This window comes from Gadus macrocephalus, chromosome 8, assembly GCF_031168955.1.
Source record: "Gadus macrocephalus chromosome 8, ASM3116895v1".
NCBI lineage: Eukaryota > Metazoa > Chordata > Actinopteri > Gadiformes > Gadidae > Gadus > Gadus macrocephalus.
Window position 1 is genome coordinate 23,441,130 of NC_082389.1, and position 19,860 is coordinate 23,460,989.

Genomic DNA, 19,860 nt, shown 5'->3' on the forward strand with positions numbered 1-19,860 from the left:
CCGTCTGGCAGAAGGTACCGGAGCATCCGGTCCGCCACAACCAGACTACAGTACAGCTTCTTCCCCCAGGCCATCCGACTCCTCAACTCTAAGGGACAGATCTGAGGCCTGTTTCAGGTAGCTGGTTTAACATACTCTGAGTTTAATCCTGCGCTCTGAGTTGGTTGACTCAGAGTTCAGGGTTGAAAAGCAACTCTGGGTTTTCGGTTTCAGAACAGAACAGTTACCCATTTTAACAAAAAAAAGCAATTCCGCCGCGGCAGCGAGAGCGCGAGAGAGAGCTTGGCAGTAAATAGCTGAACAAGTCAATGCGTGAGTAAAATAAATTAGTAAAATAAAATAAAAAAAGTGGAAAGTTTAATATCTTCCACTTATTCAATATGTAAATTGTGTGTGTGTGTGTGTGTGTGTGTGTGTGTGTGTGTGTGTGTGTGTGTGTGTGTGTGTGTGTGTGTGTGTGTGTGTGTGTGTGTCTTCAAAATAGCGCTTACTGAATATTAGGGTAACATTTTCCTCCATGTTAGCAAATCGGAAAAAAGCAGAGGCCCGGCAGACTGGAGGGGGTCCACCTCTGCAGCCCTCATAGAGGCTGAGGAGATGGCCCTCAGCCAACAGAGTATGCGTCCTGTGGATGAGGGCATCACTGGGGGGAGCTCCTCTGATCCCCCCACCCCCCAGGATAGAAGTGCCTTTATAAGAGGTTGGTTATTCAAAATAATTAAATATGTACACCGTACACACAACCCAGCGCGTTGCAAATTAGATGGGGCAATATTCTGGCTCAAGTAATAATTGCACTGTCTAATCATCTGATGGCGTCATCGCCCTACTTGAACCAGATGCCCTCACCAACTTCCATGCAATTGTAACAATTCAAAAGATGCAAAAGGATGCTTTGGAGATCCACATTTTGGAACATAAGTTAAAGGTGGGGGAGGTGCAAACTGGGATACTGTTCCCTGCTCTAAAAACATACCCAATATAAATTACTTAATTTTTTTGGTGCTTTCAGGAAATAAAGGAATCCTCATAAGTAGATTGTCTATATTAGAACACGGGCTGTGGTGGGACAAGTTATTTTGTTGAACAGTTTACTCAAAGGGTTTTATTTCAGTGAACAATGCAGACGATTATGCTGAGCATGTGCATGTAGAGAAGAACAGCATCTGGTTAAAAGCAGTACCAGGGTCTTTTCTGCCTTGCATTCTTAAAATGAGTTTCTTGACTTGCAGCAGTTATAGGTCCGTGGTTAGCCAGCTACTCTGATCATGGGAAAGCCACAACGTTGAAGTGACTGTAGTACAGAGCGGGTGGGATGCACGGGGCGGATCATTCTGCACATGCGTTAATTGCGATAAAAAAACAAAACTTAAACTTAAAGCATGCCCCCGGTGCGTTTGACAGTTAACATGGGGGCTGAGAAGGTGGTCTAAATAAATGATAGATTGCGCTGAAAAATGATAGCGCTCGGGAAGAAAATTATCAGGAAAATAAATTATATCCAACCGGGGTCTTAATAATCGTTCCTCACGGAGATTCCTTCTGAGGATCGCAGCCTCTACGTCCACAGGCTGTCGTAGAAAAGGACATGCCATTTCTAACACTTCCTTCTGTCGGAGAGCTGCCTTCAGCCTTATCGACAACAAACTCAGAGTAGGTCTAACCACCTCCCGAGCAGGTTAGACCCACGGCGTATGTTGCCGCAGCAACTAACTCTCGGTTGCGGTGAACCTGCTACCTGAAACGGAAAACCCAGAGTTTCCACTAACTCAGAGCGAACAAACTCGGGGTTGCCTCAAAACCAGCTACCTGAAACAGAGGTCTGTTTCAGGTAGCTGGTTTAACATACTCTGAGTTTAATCCTGCGCTCTGAGTTGGTTGACTCAGAGTTCAGGGTTGAAAAGCAACTCTGGGTTTTCGGTTTCAGAACAGGTGATCAGCGTTGGGTTAATCAACTCTGAGTATGTTCACTCTGGGTTGAGGGCGTGCCTGTTGACTATAAAGAGCCATCATCAATGGATCTCTGATAACATGATCAAACATGGAACGAAAGCGTAGATCCACTTACTTTTCCCCCACGGAATTGGAAATTCTAATGAACGCGTATGCCGAACAGTTACCCATTTTAACAAAAAAAAGCAATTCCGCCGCGGCAGCGAGAGCGCGAGAGAGAGCTTGGCAGTAAATAGCTGAACAAGTCAATGCGTCAGTAAAATAAATTAGTAAAATAAAATAAAATAAGAGGAAAGTTTAATATCTTCCACTTATTCAATATGTAAATTGTGTGTGTGTGTGTGTGTGTGTGTGTGTGTGTGTGTGTGTGTGTGTGTGTGTGTGTGTGTGTGTGTGTGTGTGTGTGTGTGTGTGTGTCAATTTACGCAACCCCGAGTTGCCCCACGAGGACTTGGCAGCAAATGAAGATGAAGTACAAAAATATAGTTTAAACAGGTAAACTAATGTTTAATTGAAATCAAATCAATTGTGCTGTTTTGCCTGCTCTACCTAATTTAACAGATATTCAACATGTGATGGGCCTATATTTAAGCAGTAAATGTAAGTAGTACATTTCCCAGCCACCCCAACGCTGCCAATATTGAATAGGATTTAGATATATTAGAAGGCTACACCTAGGCAAAATGCAATACATATATATATATATATATATATATATATATGTCTTCAAAATAGCGCTTACTGAATATTAGGGTAACATTTTCCTCCATGTTAGCAAATCGAAAAAAAGCAGAGGCCCGGCAGACTGGAGGGGGTCCACCTCTACAGCCCTCAGAGGCTGAGGAGATGGCCCTCAGCCAACAGAGTATGCGTCCTGTGGATGAGGGCATCACTGGGGGGAGCTCCTCTGATCCCCCCACCCCCCAGGATAGAAGTGCCTTTATAAGAGGTTGGTTATTCAAAATAATTAAATATGTACACGCAACCCAGCGCGTTGCAAATTAGATGGGGCAATATTCTGGCTCAAGTAGGTAATTGCACTGTCTAATCATCTGATGGCGTCATCGCCCTACTTGAACCAGATGCCCTCACCAACTTCCATGCAATTGTAACAATTCAAAAGATGCAAAAGGATGCTTTGGAGATCCAAATTTTGGAACATAAGTTAAAGGTGGGGGAGGTGCAAACTGGGATACTGTTCCCTGCTCTTAAAACATACCCAATATAAATTACTTAATTTTTTTTGTGCTTTCAGGAAATAAAGGAATCCTCATAATAAGTAGATTGTCTTTATTAGAACACGGGCTGTGGTGGGACAAGTTATTTTGTTGAACAGTTTACTCAAAGGGTTTTATTTCAGTGAACAATGCAGACGATTATGCTGAGCATGTGCATGTAGAGAAGAACAGCATCTGGTTAAAAGCAGTACCAGGGTCTTTTCTGCCTTGCATTCTTAAAATGAGTTTCTTGACTTGCAGCAGTTATAGGTCCGTGGTTAGTCAGCTACTCTGATCATGGGAAAGCCACAACGTTGAAGTGACTGTACAGAGCGGGTGGGATACACGGGGCGGATCATTCTGCACGCGTTAATTGCGATAAAAAAACAAAACTTAAACTTAAAGCATGCCCCCGGTGCGTTTGACAGTTAACATGGGGGCTGAGAAGGTGGTCTAAATAAATGGTAGATTGCGCTGAAAAACGATAGCGCTCGGGAAGAAAATTATCAGGAAAATAAATTATATCCAACCGGGGTCTTAATAATCGTTCCTCACGGAGATTCCTTCTGAGGATCGCAGCAGCCTCTACGTCCACAGGCTCTCGTAGAAAAGGACATGCCATTTCTAACACTTCCTTCTGTCGGAGAGCTGCCTTCAGCCTTATAGACAACAAACTCAGAGTAGGTCTAACCACCTCCCGAGCAGGTTAGACCCACGGCGTATGTTGCCGCAGCAACTAACTCTCGGTTGCGCTGAACCTGCTACCTGAAACGGAAAACCCAGAGTTTCCACTAACTCAGAGCGAACAAACTCGGGGTTGCCTCAAAACCAGCTACCTGAAACAGGGCTCTGAGGGGTGTTCCACGAACGGAGGTTTAACAAACACTGAGTTAACGCTGAACTCTAGGTTGATTGACCCTGTGCCGACCAACCCAGAGTTTTCGGTTCCACAGCAGCGGTTATGCATTAGTTCAATCAACTCGGGGTTGGTTAACACAGGGTTGTGCGCGTCCACGCCAAACTTAAAAAGACGTGATGTATGGATCATGGAAACCCTGATCGATATGGCGAAACGGGCCGCTTATTTCAATGAAATGGAACTCCAGGTTCTCCTGGAGAGCTATGACGAGGAGAAGGACATTATCACAAGAAAAGGGAACGCTAAAACCTCTAGAACCCGGAGAACCAAAGCCTGGCAGCGGATCGCTGACCGCGTAAATGCGTTAGTTACACGTCAAAAGCATGATCCTTAATATTTGAGCCATGAATATATAAATATCCCAGTTAAGCATTCTTAAAGATCCTACCACATAACCCCTTTCTTCTAAAACAATATGTACTCCGATTGCTTCCAAGCGGTCAGAGGATCAAGTATAAAAATGAAGTATAAAAAACATACAAACTGGTAAGCTTTTCCCACCATCGTATTGGTATAAATTTAAATAAGCCATTTTTTTAAGCCAATCGTGAAAAGGCCGACAGTCGGCAGACTGGATCTGGCCCTCAAATTGTCTTGACCCCGGTGGAGGAGCTGTTAATAAACATAAATTCAGGGCGCCCTGGCATGGAGGGGGTAGCCTACCTGGAGGTACCTACCACCTCAGAGAGTCATGGGCCATACCCCACACTGGTTGAATGTAGGTTTTTGTGTTTTCTTGTATTTTAGAATTTTTTTGCCTTCGAAGTAACACATGCAAACCGTGTGCTTGCCACAGCGCATACTAGGCCTATTCCAAATGTTTCTTTTTTTGGTAACTGGGTAGAAAACCTCAAAGTGACAATTCATCAACTTCACAGATCAAGATGGATCAGTGCTTGTAATGAAGCCGCCGGCTACGATCGAACATTCTCCAGTGGATGCAAGTCCGTTAGGACTATTTTATACTTTATGTTGTAAATGCCTCTCGGCATAGTACTCAGACAATATTGCTCTTTGTATGATAGGAGGCCGATACAAATCTTGGATGGGTCATCTGAAACGACTGTGATGTGCTCAGCATCTCCAGCATTATAGCCTAGATAAAACTACCATTTGAAAAAAACGGAGGGCTACGCAAATAGTCTGGAGTGAACTGAGGCCAGGTCCTCAATTGGTAGTGTTGGCTATGCAAGGCTATTTAAATATATTAAAGATTTGCGCGAGAATCTATATCTCTCCACTCCAGCAAAAAGTCATCCAATATGCCAAGATGTCGAGCCGTGGTCTTTGTTACGCGCCTCCCCTTTTTCTTCTTCTTCCACCCGCTCTATTCTCCTCTGTCCTCGCAGGTGTTCCCGATTCCTGGGGGGTGGAGCTACGGCTACTTAAGGCGTGGCCTGTGCTCCCGATGGGTCTCTCATTCTGGCGTCTTCACACTGACTCGAGCTGCCTTTTTGAATCCTGCTTGGAGGACTGCTATCTGTTTTCGTATTTGTTTTATATAGCGGAGGATGGGGACTGTAGGGAGGAAGTGCTGGCTTCGACGGCCCAATGCGTGGCTGGCCCAGGCTTCGTCCAACCTTTTTGTTTCTTTAATGAGTGTCCTTTTTGTTGGAAGTTCTGTGAAATAAACGTCACCACTATTGTGATCGGGAACTTTGGTCTATGTATTCTTAATACGTTGCGGGCCGCCGGAACGCGAGCCGTGTTGTAAGGGTGGCCGTAACAGTCTTATCAATCGCTCCCGGTGGATTGCACGTATAATTTGCGCTCTGATATCAGCAGTTCACTCATCAAAAGGGCATGCCATTGTGAACACATGAAATCTGCGGTGAACGCCGGTTGAAATACCCAAAACCGGGTTATGTTTCAAACTTAACCTGCGCAAAACCTGGTCCGACCAGGTTTGATTCAGAGCATATGTTGCTATAGCAACTAACATACCGTGATCCTTTTGGAACGGAAAACCTAGGGTTACAGCAAACCCTGGGTTAACTTACCCGGTTATGTGATAAAACCGGCTTTGTGGAACACCCCACTGGGCTCTGATCATCTCTGTTACCCGTGGTTTATGCACTATTGCACTATTGCTTTATATTCATATTTATTATATTCATATTTATATTCCCGCACTACTCAGACACAGTCATATTTATATTTATATTGCCGCACTACAAATTCCACACAGTCACTTTACTGGTTTGCAGTTATATGTAGCATGTTGTTGTTGTTGTTGTTGTTGATTTTTTGTTATTATTGTCGCTCTATGTTGCACCTTATGTTCTTGGGAAACGCTATTTCATTTCACTGTATACTGTGTATATGGCTGAAATGACAATAAATTATCTTGAATCTTGAATTGAGTGTTTTTGCCTGTTTTTTTACCCTTTTCAACCTAACAGCCACTGGGATTCTGCAACTTTCACATGTTTGCTTAACTGTCTCCCACATTTCATCAAACCGCCTGTGGTTGCTGCGATATTCATCCAAAGTCTGCCCAAGACATTCCACCATATCTACAGTCTTCAATAAATCAGTGTTTGGTGACTGAAGGAGATCACTGACATATTTTGTCTCACCCAACACTGTTCTAAAGACTGTCAGTAGTCCAATGAAGTTTAGGTCAATCTGATGAAACAGACCCCTTGCCTTAACAGCTCTCTCAGAGTCGGACTCATTAGCCACATCATCCAAAACTGTCAATACAGCTGTCAAACGATCCATTATGTTTCGGCATGCCGTATAGCGGCACGCCCACCTGAGGCCTGTTTCAGGTAGCTAGTTTAACATACTCTGAGTTTAATCCTGCGCTCTGAGTTGGTTGACTCAGAGTTCAGGGTTGAAAAGCAACTCTGGGTTTTCGGTTTCAGAACAGGTGATCAGCGTTGGGTTAATCAACTCTGAGTAAGTTCACTCTGGGTTGAGGGCGTGCCTGTTGACTATGAAGAGCCATCATCAATGGATCTCTGATAACATGATCAAACATGGACCAAAAGCGTAGATCCACTTACTTTTCCCCCACGGTATTGGACATTCTAATGAACGCGTATGCCGAGCACAAATGGGTAACTGCTCCCACGGCAGCGAGAGCGTGAGAGAGAGCTCGGCAGGAAATAGCTGAACAAGTCAATGCGTGAGTAAAATAAATTAGTAAAATAAAATAAAAATAAGAGGAAAGTTTAATATCTTCCACTTATTCAATATGTAATTTGTGTGTGTGTGTGTGTGTGTGTGTGTGTGTGTGTGTGTGCGGCAATTTACGCAGGAACAACCCGAGTTGCCCCAAGAGGACTTGGCAGCAAATGAAGATGAAGTACAAAAATATAGTTCAAACAGGTAAACTAATGTTTAATTGAAATCAAATCAATTGTGCTGTTTTGCCTGCTCTACCTAATTTAACAGCTATATTCAACATGTAATGGGCCTATATTTAAGCAGGAAATGTAAGTAGTACATTTCTCAGCCACCCCAACACTGCCAATATTTAATAGGATTTAGATATATTAGAAGGCTACTCCTAGGCAAAATGCATTATATATATATATATATATATATATATATATATATATATATATATATATATATATATATATATATATATATATATATATATATATATATATATATATATATATATATATGTCTTCAAAATAGCGCTTACTGAATATTAGGGTAACATTTTCCTCCATGTTAGCAAATCGAAAAAAAGCAGAGCCCCGGCAGACTGGAGGGGGTCCACCTCTGCAGCCCTCACAGAGGCTGAGGAGATGGCCCTCAGCCAACAGAGTATGGGTCCTGAGGGCATCCCTGGGGGGAGCTCCTCTGATCCCCCCCACCCCCCCAGATAGAAGTGCCTTTATAAGAGGTTGGTTATTCAAAATAATTAAATATGTACACGCAACCCAGCGCGTTGCAAATTAGATGGGGCAATATTCTGGCTCAAGTAATAATTTCACTGTCTAATCATCTTCTTCCAGTTACTGATGGCGTCATCGCCCCACTTGAACCAGATGCCCTCACCAACCTCCATGCAATTGTTACAATTCTTCACCTTCCACAGATTATTAATAATGTTTTGGTAATTTCTGAACACAACCGTTAATGTCATTACAGGAAGATGATGGAGAAACATTGTCTGCGGCATTCGAAAGGGAAGAGGAAAGGCCTATTGAGGTTAACACCTTTTAAAAATAACCTCTAAAAGTTGATGATAGCGTTGTACAATTTAAAACTGACATCTTCTTTCTCTCAAACAGGATGAAATCGAATCCAATGAGAGGCCATCCACTTCTAAATCACAGTTTACCTCTGTAAGATTCTCCCTGGAATTATAATGAAACGCTCTACTTGGCACTGTGAAATCCAATCTCATCTTTTGCATTCCTATAGCTTCCAGTCAAAGACTTATATAAAATCTATCTAGAAAAGCAAATACACAAAGCAGACTTGGAAATGGACCACCTTAGGCAAAAGATGCAGGATGCTTTGGAGATCCAAATTTTGGAACATAAGTTAAAGGTGGGTGAGGTGCAAACTGGGATACTGTTCTCTGCTCTAAAAACATACCCAATATGAATGACTTTTTTTGTGCTTTCAGGAAATAAAGAAATCCTCATAAAAAGGGCCTGTCTTTATTAGAACACGGGCTGTGGTGGGACAAGTTATTTTGTTGAACAGTTTACTCAAAGGGTTTTACTCCAGTGAACAATGCAGACGATTATGCTTATAGGTCCGTGGTTAGTCAGCTACTCTGATCATTGGAAAGCCACAACGTTAAAGTGACTGTAGTACAGAGCGGGTGGGATGCACGGGGCGGATCATTCTCCAAATGCGTTAATTGCGTTAAAAAAAAAACTTAAACTTAAAGCATGCCCCCGCTGCGTTTGAGAGTTAACATGGAGGCTGAGAAGGTGGTCTAAATAAATTATAGATTGCGCTGAAAAACGATAGCGCTCGTGAAGAATATTATCAGGAAAATAAAGTATATCCAGCCGGCGTCTTAATAATCGTTCCTCACGGAGATTCCCTCTGAGGATCGCAGCCTCTACGTCCGCAGGCTCTCGTAGAAAAGGACATGAGCAGGCAACCGATGTGCTAGACAATCAATATTACTTTGAATTATATACTTACTGAAAAGCAAGCTCTTTGCCGACATCTGGCTGAAGGCCTTTTTGGTGTTCACACCTTTCCAGTTGATCTGGTGGGACACGTCGTCTGTGTAAAGCCGGCCAAGAATGTTCCAAGTCACCCTCTTCAAATCCTGGCCTCCAATTGTGGCCAAAGAAGCAATCTAAAAGGCAAATATATATATATATTTTTAAATATCAGCAAGGTAAACAATTCTAAGCTTATGCATCCCGAAATGTAGAAAAACAAAAACGTCTATATTAGTACTATTTGCTCTCAAGAAAAAAATCCTGTTCCCTTGAATTGTTCTTTTTCTAAACATGTACTTGGCTCACACTCTCATGGACATGTGCCACCTTACACACAATGTCATACCAGGTAGACTGTCGCTCACTGACACAATCTGGGAAAAGGGGGTTCAGGACAGGCCTGTTTAGTGCTGCTTCAATAGAATACTTGCAATAATCATGGACAATCAATATACCTAATAGCATTATAGCATGGACCATTCATATTAAGAAGACTCACTATTCTCTGTCGAGCTGGGTGGTTTGAGGGTTCTTTTAAAAACACCTCAAATGCCTCCACTGCCTCCAGGTGTTCCAACGGGAGATTAATATTTTCAGGCATCTCAACTTCTGGCCCCGGGGTGCTGTTCATCCTGCTGCAGAGGTAGTTGACCTTTGCCACGAGCTGGTCTTGCTGCTGTTTAATCGTCTCCAGCAGGTTCAGGATGTGGACTTCAGCCACTGATGACAAACATGAAATATAGCTAAAATGTAGTGTGTGAAATACATCACGTTTCAGTGCTTATCCTCATTACTCACAATACTGACATTAGTTATTGATAAAGTTTGAAGAAAATATGTGAGAGTTGTCATAATTTCTTCCAAAATCTGTAGCATAGAATGACCCTCCAGTATTTGCCAGTTATTGCTTACCAGAGCAGGGAATGGACTCATTCATTCTTCCCCCTCGCCATGTTGGTCCGATGGCGGGGATTGAAGAAGGCTCCTCTGTTGGCCGCAGGCTCAGGGTTGATGTCGGGGGTGGAGGGGGTGGAGGGAGAAGAGGAGGGACTGCCGTTCCTGGCCCAGAGGGGGGAAGAATTGTATTAAATCAGTCATCTGTTAATCATGACTGATAATACACGTGGGACCGTTCTATTCACTAATATTTCAGAGATCAGTCCTTACCTTGAGTAACTCTCCGGAGTTGTTTTGGCAACGGTTGTTGCGGTCCTGCCCCATGGTGAGGTGCTAAGGGAAAGAAATTGTTATTAAATGATTGTGATTTGTTAACCATGGTAGACTGTCAGCTAGAGGACCAAACAATTGCAAACGAAAAATCTCTGGTCATGCTCTGGTTGTGCATTAATTTGTATGTTGCAACATTTTGGAATGCACTACCTATTTAAATCCCATGAATGGATTGACGATGTATTTCAATACAATTTGGTATTGATGAATGATAAATATTGCATGAATGCAGATGTTTTTAATTGACAAAATATGTGGCTGACATTTAGATATTTTTACAAAAAAAAAAGTTACAATTTCAGTGGAGTATGCAGAAAATCTAAGATGGTAATGCAGTTGCAATCTGTTGATTTGAAACAGAGTGACCATTGCTGTGTTAATATAGATGGGGCCACTGTATTCAATATTATTTCGGAGATCAGTCTTTACCTAGACAGTTTTCCTCAAGTCGAGGAGAGACTCTGCTGCTGCTGCCTGGCCCTCGGCGAGATGTTGGAGCTGGAGGAATGGATACATTAAGGTGAGGTGATTATCTTTAGCACTAAGAATGTTAACCATATCTTAATATTAAAGTTATGATTATGTTATTTCTGATGGCAGGAGATTATCCCTTACTCTGCCAGTGCAATTGGCCACCATCTTCACTCTCATCAGAGTCCCCAAAGTGATGCCTGTTAAATAACCATATTATATTATTATTGGGGTAACTGTAATCCCAAAATTGCAAAATATACATACAGTATAGCACAAACATCTCCGGTCTATTTTTGAATGCTACGGGAAATATCCTTCCTATCAATACAAAAACATAAACAAGACAGAACACACTTACACTGCCTTCCTTTGTCGTTTATCTGGCGGCCCACACTCCTCCTCTGCCTCAGACTGAAGATCAGTGGTGTTGCAGCCCGTCTGGTACTTCTCCATTAGCCTACAGGCATCTTTGTAGTTGTCTAAAATTGAATATGTTAAAATGATCATAAGGTTGAAATTAGCTGCAATATTATTACTAAAGATACGTAAACTAGGCACAAAAAGTAAGCAAACTTGTGTTTGGTTGATATTTTCATTGCTATAACAATGCTTTTTTAGCAAGAAAACTTACATCGTTGGAAAGCCTGAAACCTCCCCTTTTAAATTATGCCACATTTGTAAGGAACATGCATTTGTGGTATGAGCAGCAGAGCTGAATGGGTAGGTTGCGCCCAAGAAAAATGTGCCAAACAGCATTCTGCCATTGACTCTTAGTTTGAGCTTTTGGTATTCCCAGGCGATGCCAATCAGGGACAATGGCAGAGCGCTGAGAGTCAGAGTCAGAGTCAGAGAGTCAATGGCAGAGTGCTGTTTGGTACATTATTCTTGGGCGCAACCTACATACTCAGCACTGCTGCTCATACCACAAATTAAAGGAACATTTTAAACAATGCAAGACCATTTTCACAACATAGACAGAATATGTTATTCCAAGCAGAAGGAGAAGAAACCATCACATTTTCTTTAAACTACAGTTTTATGAATTGGCATACCACAAGTTCTGATGACCATGATGTCATATTTTGGCCAGTTTGACTCTGGTGTCTCACTGTTGGCCGCTGCCCTTTTGGCACGTTCAGTGTTTTTATATTTTGGCCAGTACACCATCCCGTCATCACACCAATTTTCCGGGACCACAGCAATGTCCCCGTTGGCAAACTTAATGAGATGAAAACTCATCCTTAATGTAGAAAGAAAGAAAAATTATTTGTCATGCAAAAAAAAGAAGTGTGTGTGTGTGTGTGTGTGTGTGTGTGTGTGTGTGTGTGTGTGTGTGTGTGTGTGTGTGTGTGTGTGTGTGTGTGTGTGTGTGTGTGTGTGTGTGTGTGTGTGTTTTATACATTTAATTTAGAGGCGCCTTTCAAGACACCCAAGGTCACCTTACAGAGCATATAGTCATCATAAATCGTTTAAAAAACAAGACATTGTGGAAAAAATAAAATAAAATATAAAAATAAACATAATAAATAAAAAATAATAAATAAAACAAAAACAAGACACGTAGTGTATACCTGGAAAAATACCACCTTTTCTGAAATACTTACAGCAAGAGTAATGAAGTAATGGAAGTCATAGTCAGAAGTCAGTAGTCAACCAAATTATTAAGAGTTTTTAACTTGAACTGATTGTTTAAACTGATTGATTTATTGAACTGATTCATAGGCAGTAGTCAACTATATAATTAGTTTTTAACTTGAACTGATTGTTTAAACTGATTGATTGATTGAATGAACTGATTCATAGTCAGTAGGCAACTATATAATTAGAGTTTTTAACTTGAACTGATTGTTTAAACTGATTGATTGATTGATTGAACTGATTGTTTTTTTTATTCATTATGTATTTAGTGGAGGAGAGGTATGGCCACAAAACCATCCCTGTACGGCAAGGCTACACATTTCTGTCGCAGCGCTGACACCTCAACCGACTTCAGCTCATCAGATGCATGATTGACAACGAATATGTTAATTCTGTCGGAGTTGAAGGGGTAGGTATAAAATGGCGACTGCTGGGAAAATTCAGTGTATACAATGAACACACCATTATCATTTTGGATGATGTTTTTGACAAGGCAGACTTTCTCCCCCACCAGAAATATATTGTCCCCTGTTGATAATTTTACTGTCCCTTTTTGAAGTGATGTCTGCATCAACATCCAATTTCCTAGCTTGAACCTCTGAAAGGCGCCGGACAAGCTGGGCTAGTGGGAACTCCGGTTTTCTTACGAGTTTTTTTATTTTCCCGAGGTAGTTCTCATACGGGAACGCTGAAAAATTATCCAAACAGCCATGTCGATTCACCTCGTCTGCTAGGTGGACCAAACAGTGAACATTGTAAACAATTTGGTCTGTCCCATACAGCTCACCAAAATGAGCAACAAAAGACTTCAGCAATTGGCCAGCATAGTCTACAAGGCTGTGATGTTGAGGGCTTACCAAGATCGATATGGCAGTTGACAGGAGCATGAAATTAGAATACATATTCTGGTCCAAGAATCCCGCCAGCACCACAGGGCCAGTGTACAGTAAAAACTGCCGGAATTCGGTTGCCTTCCACCGGTCTAACTCTCTAAGTGACCGTGGTCTCCTGGCAAACTCAACTGGAACATTCGGCCTGACAGACTGGAGTTCATGTGACATCCTGTCAACTATCAGTGCAGGCATTCTCACAGTTAAAGGACCCCGGAGCCAGAACTGGAGCATTTTTTTAACAACGCCCAAACAGACTAAATGCATGTAATCTAATGGAAACTGTGTTACCATGCCTATCTTGATACCCTGAAATGGATGAGGTCCCTCATGGTGGTGAATTTCATCGAGCTTTAAGTTGAATGACATGTCCGTTCTAAGGGGGTGCTCTGGTCCAGGGAACGACATGCGGTGATTCTGGTACTTGCCCGGGTGTTGGCACTTATCGCACCCATGGTAAGCATTATGGGCCTTTGTTTTTTTCACAAAGGCCCGTGCAGGGGTGTCACACACTACTGTGTGAAGCTCAATTGTGAGGTTCTTATCACCAAAGCAAAACCCAGCCTCGAGCTCCTTTAATTCAGTCACAAAATCTGATAAGAACTCTGTGGCCGAACTTGGTTTTTTAGGTCCACAGTACGCCCCAATCACCACTGGTTCCTTCATAGGGACGGTAACTAGCAATCCAAGGATCGGCCACAGCTGTAAAGTGGAACTTTTAAATAAAGGCAGACCATCTACATTAATCTGCAGCCCCAATGTCATGCCCTCTGTCAGTATTTTGACGTGTTTATTTAAAGTGTTCCTTAAGGAGGAAAGGATCCCAAAGTGATGGTAGTTACCCCCAGCCTTCTCTTGAATATCATAGTGGACTTTTGTTTTGAGAAGGGTCCTACCATCCTTGGGCAGATTGGGATGGGTTATGTTGAGTATGCTCAACAGCGCAGTCAGGGCAACCATTGAAATGCCAAATCTCACTGCCCAGTTGGCAATGTTATCGGAAAGGGATGGGGATGGGACATCAGGTTCAGAATCTGAACATGTTGTCCCATCCCCATCATCAAAATCCATGTCCTCTTCACTTAAATCTTCAAGTGAATCAAATGCATCTGCATCTGCAGCTGAAGAGGTAGGAGCAGTGTCCTCAGAGAGAACTCTGTAGTCTGCCGTCATTGCCGTCATGTCCATGTCAGTCATGTCTGTCCTAATGTCAAGAAGCCTTTTTTGGACGTCAACACGTGCCCTTCGTCTTAACCCATTTAGGCCTAAAACGCCTACTAAAAAAGGCCTTTTTATGCCTAAGAACTTTTCTGTAAACCCCCTCTCAAAACCTGAAGGTTTTCAGAATAATATTCAAGTTTGTCAACGCCGAATAAAACCTTAATTTCTCAGGCTCTATAGCAGATAAAAACATGAGGTAAAAGGCATTTGAGAGATTAAATCTTTGGCTGTCAACTTGACTGACTTGCTTGGCCATAAACTTCAACTGCATATTTTTAAAAAATCAATAGACATCAAAAACATCAAGAACATTTTGAAAATCAATACAGATCTGCTTCTATGTCATACTTTTGAAGTACCAAAGTGACAAGTGATAGGCACTGAAACACAGATATAGAACCAAACAAAACAGAGGGTTACTTCTTCTTTACCTAATAATTTCAATTTTAATTAATGTTCATTTTCTTTGTTGTATTATTTTGATGGATCATATTATCATCATATTATTATCCATAATCATCCATTATTATCAGTGACTTGTGACATAACGTATTGTAATTAGTATCAGGATCAAATCATTATCATCAGACATGAATTTTTATCGTAAGAATAATCTATAATTGTCATTTGTATTGTTTTTATGTATCATATTATTATCCAAATCATCCATTATTATCAGTGACTTGTGACATAACGTATTGTAATTAGTATCAGGATCAAATCATTATCATGTATCCCCATGGCCAGACACAGTCCCACGAACGTTTTCATTTCATGGATTGTAACGGGATCCCACTTGCTGTTCGAAGGCGTTGCACTCCGCGTTTGCTCAGCATAGAGGTTGGTTTGCGTTATAAGACGCATCCACATTTCTTCCGTGAAGATATGGGAGAATACCTGCACCGGTGTTATAACATCTGGCATTGGCAGCTCGATCTTTATGCCAGGTTGGCGATTGAATGGAATCTTTTCCCGCGAGTGAGAGTTGCCACTCTTCCACTCGTTCGCGAAGCCTTCAAACTCGCTCAAATCCTCTTCTTCCCCAAACATCGCTTGAATCCATGGCTCTCTTACCACGCGATCAGATGGTAAAATATTTTGTTCCAAGTTATCTAATTCATCTAAGTTATCTAATTCAGTGTCTTCGATGTCACTACCTTCACTCGAATCTGCCATGTTCGATCGCTTCGGCGATTTAAAGTTTCAACGTCCCACTGACTAAAACACGATCCACGTGTATTTCGACCAATAGAATGCTTCGCTATTAATTTAAAAAAAATCCCAAGCATCTCGTTCGCTCACCCCAAGAATATATCAACCAATCACAGTGAGTATAACTGGTAATGTGCCTTGAAAAAGACCGCATTGCTGAAAATGACACAGACGCGTTTCCCGGTCTCAATGGTAACTACGCATAGATGCGTGTTCCGGTCTTAAAGGTAAATACACACGTATGCGTGATCCGGTCTGAATGGGTAAGGCGTTTGAGGAGACAGGCAGAGTCTTTCTATTCATTTTTGTTCTAAAAGAGACATTTGAGAAAGACAGGTTGCAATCAATTGATCATTGTTCCTAATGTAATGTTCCTAATCATTGCTCCTAATGTTGTTTTTTAAATAAATACATTGTTGAATATACTTTAGTGGTGTTGTCTGTTTCATTGCTACAAACTACACAAAAAAAAACATGTGATGCTCTACTTGATTCGGCTACATGAAATGGCCTTCTTGAAAATGTATGTGTGAGGCATTATTATTCTCATTATTGTTAGCAGACCATTCATGCCACATCAGGGCGCTTTAGTTCCATTGATGTGTTGTGACTGCGTGAGTAAAGTGGGAAGCAGAAACCAATATGGAGGGAATGTAATGAGGTTGCAATGAAATCTTCTGTGCTCCAAAGGCAATTGTATCGTAAACGTAACATGAGCAAGATGCAAGGGATAATGCCTGACGAGGTGTCCATTAACAGAAATGTTGACTTACTTGATCAATCAAACCCAGCAGAGGAGGCAATGGCAGAAAAGTTGAAGCTGCAGAACACAAAATAGAAGATGATGAGAACCAAGTTCCATAATGCTACCATAATAAATCACAAACAGGCGTTGTCTAAACGACTGTGAAAAATGTTTAAGCTTAATTTTCATTACAAAGAGGATGGAATAGGGGCAATAGACACTATGAGACCAAACTCTGCTGGAACACCGTGGCCACGGCGTTCCCGCGTCTCCCCCGACTCCCGCCGTGCCCCGCGAACGAATGAATGAATGGCCCGGGAACCGTGGGCAACGCGGCCACGGCACTCCCGCGTCTCCCGCGTGCCCCGTGAATGAATGAATGGCCCTGGAACTGCGGGCCCGTGACAGCAGCCCGGGCAACGCGGGCACTGTCACACTAAATTTGTACCGGCTGCCAAATTTGTACCGGGCGCATCATCCATACGTAATCCATTCCAAACCTGCCTGTCAGCAGATGATCGCGTCGTCCGTTGCCGGGCAGGTTTCAAAAAACATTCGCGCTCATGTTGCTTAAGACGAAATAACATAATACAGTTAACGGATCGCTTGATAACACTTGTTTTTACTTTATATTTGTATTGTATTTAATTGTTTAATCAAATAGAGCAAGTAAACTGAGTGTTTAAAGCAGGTCAAGGACGAAATAGCACAATACAGATAACGGATCGCTAGATAGAAGGTTCGCGAATGTTCATGTCATTCGACGTGATCGTCCGTTGCCAGGCAGATAGGCTAGGAGTAGATAATGGATATGGGCCTTAAAACAGACCAGACCGACACGGGGCTCATTTTCCCCATAATGACCGGCGTTCTATACATTGTCCCTTACATAACATAGTCTGCCGAAATTGCTATTGCATTTTAAATCAAATACACTCACATGATCAATCACTTCTCGGTTATACTGCTAGTTCAATATCAAGCAAAGTCATTACAATACAATTATAGCATACAGCCCCTACATGATGAAAACAGAAAGGCCAATGTTTACTGTGAATGTCGCAATATCTCAATTAATAAATGCACTTACTCATTCAAGAGGATTCAGCCCAAAGTCAAAAAAGCACAGAAAATCTCCGATGATGACTTGACCTTCTCCGGTTCTTTAAGCGTCTGCGATAGCTGTTAAATTCAACCGTCATAAGTGGGCGGAGCCATCCTCTGTGAAAGGCGCGTCCGCATCCAGGTATCCGAAATGGGTCCGCTCAGGATCCGCTGTTTGACAGTGGGCGGAGCCATCCTCTGTGAAAGGCGCGTCCGCGTACAGGGATCCGACATGGGTCCGCTCAGGATCCGCTGTATGACAGTAGAACTTTCGGAGGCGGAGCTGATCCTCTGGGCGGCACCCAAACGGATGAGGCAGCTTACGCGGGTTTGGCGGATTGAAGGCGGATCCGCCTAGGAGTCTCCTGCTATGTGGGATATGTTCAAAAGTCACAGTTGGGACCTAGAAGACATGAGAATATGCTGACATCCACACAGTGTGACCCAGAAAAACATGCTATGCACATCAATATTTGATGAAAGTCCAACTTTGTATTGTGTAAGGATTGGGGATATAAGGAGCAGTACGGGATCATTCTGGAGTGTATTTGCAGATACCACTCGGCTTTGTTGTCTCTCGTTTGCGGGTGGCAATAAACTCTCCATCTATACTTGACCTGGACTCTCAGATTCCTCTTGCTTATAGCTAGTTGTAGTGAATTAGATAAGTCGTTAATAGAAATCCACAACATACTCTGAACTGCTGTTTGGTGCATACGCACAAACAACAGTCAGAGTTTTCCCCCCTACAACCCTTAGGCGCAGGGAGGCGACCCTCTCGTCTACCGGGGTAAACTCCAACACCGCGGCGCTCAGCCGGGGATTTATGAGTATCCCCACACCCGCCCGGCGCCTCACGCAGTGGTGTAGTCTATTTTATTGTAGTGGGTATACTGTGATGATTCCCTCCCAGCCTCGTACAATCCCGTCCCACCGGTACGTGTACGTGTGTGGCGCTTATGGGGTGTCGCACCACACTCACCAACGCAGGGGTCTACAACCCACTGATTTAAGAGTATAACGATTATCAACAATCATGGAAAGCTGAGTAGGTTTATCAGTTTTAATAACAGTATGAACAAATAGAACACAAAAATGACGAGTTGTCCTTTGTATATCTATAGTAGCAATAGCACATGCTAAACAAGGACAAAATCTACTCAAAATAATTTAATGAACTCTTTACAACCATGGCTAACCAGTGCATGAGAAGGAGATGACAGGAGACTAATGTTTCACTTTTTCAATTGCTCTAATTTGAGCTCTTACTTTTGTTATCTAACATACCATACAGTAATTGAATAGTGTAAAAGTGTGAAATTACTGCACCTTAAAAATGACCATGAATTAGCTATACTCTCATTTGCATAGTGATTAACATTATGAATTTCAATTGTGTATACCAACTGTATGTTGGCTGACATTTACCTAACTCTTTTCCCCTCCACTCTAACCAAGGGTGCCTGTTTTTAAATTCCCTAGCCTGACACCCAGTCTGAAAGGCTGGCCAGGGGTTCTCATCTAAAAGTAACAAGGAGATATAAAGTGGGATTAAAACATTGTCTTCTGTTGACTACTTATTATGTGGTTTACACATTAATATGGGAGGACTGGACACACACACACACACACGCGCACGCACGCACACGCGAGAAGGAGGGGCTCGGCCCGCCAACTAACGTGCAGAGATGCAGGGGCAGCTTCGCGCTTCGTAACAGAGACAGGGCAGAGCGCGAAGGGGGGATTTTATGAATGGTGAATGTAGGAGATAACTTCCCCTGCTTAAAGTATTTTATTGCAGTTATACCCAACCGGTATTTGCGAAAAATAAACACAGAAGTGAAAGATCTGTCACAAGACGATTGATACGTATCCGTGCACATTTTTAAGTGGGTATACGCAAATCCTGGTGCGTTCCTAGTGGGCATACGGCGTATACCTGCGTATCACGTAGACTACACCACTGGCCTCACGCCCTTGGCAACTCCGGAGAAGAATAGAGTCCAACCCTTATCCAGGAGTACGGTACCAGAGCTGAGACTGTGCGTGGAGGTAAGCCCCACCAGATCTAACTGATAGCGCTCCACCTCCCTCACAAGCT

At 42.5% G+C, this 19,860-nt stretch overlaps 1 protein-coding gene and 1 long non-coding RNA gene across 4 annotated transcripts; one reads left to right on the top strand and one right to left on the bottom strand.

Annotated features, from left to right (window-relative positions):
• The first annotated feature begins 762 nt into the window (after positions 1–762).
• On the top strand, positions 763–8,663 carry LOC132463665 (uncharacterized). Of its 3 annotated transcripts, XR_009527103.1 has the most exons (5): positions 6,861–7,222; positions 7,355–7,425; positions 8,067–8,125; positions 8,203–8,262; positions 8,346–8,663. It is a non-coding gene; the product is annotated as an uncharacterized LOC132463665 (long non-coding RNA). The 3 variants fall into 3 exon arrangements; XR_009527104.1 differs by lacking the exon at positions 6,861–7,222 and adding an exon at positions 763–2,205 and having other exon boundaries at positions 8,203–8,663; XR_009527102.1 differs by having other exon boundaries at positions 8,203–8,663.
• Positions 8,664–9,057: 394 nt separating this feature from the next.
• On the bottom strand, positions 9,058–18,028 carry LOC132463687 (uncharacterized). The gene is made up of 10 exons (XM_060059983.1): positions 16,684–18,028; positions 12,002–12,189; positions 11,308–11,428; positions 11,091–11,146; positions 10,905–10,973; positions 10,413–10,475; positions 10,158–10,304; positions 9,745–9,965; positions 9,220–9,379; positions 9,058–9,101 (listed from the first exon to the last, which is right to left on the bottom strand). The coding sequence occupies exons 2-10, from the start codon at positions 12,186–12,188 to the stop codon at positions 9,058–9,060; spliced, it is 1,068 nt and encodes a 355-aa protein (XP_059915966.1). The 5' UTR covers position 12,189; positions 16,684–18,028.
• Between the last annotated feature and the right edge of the window lie 1,832 nt (positions 18,029–19,860).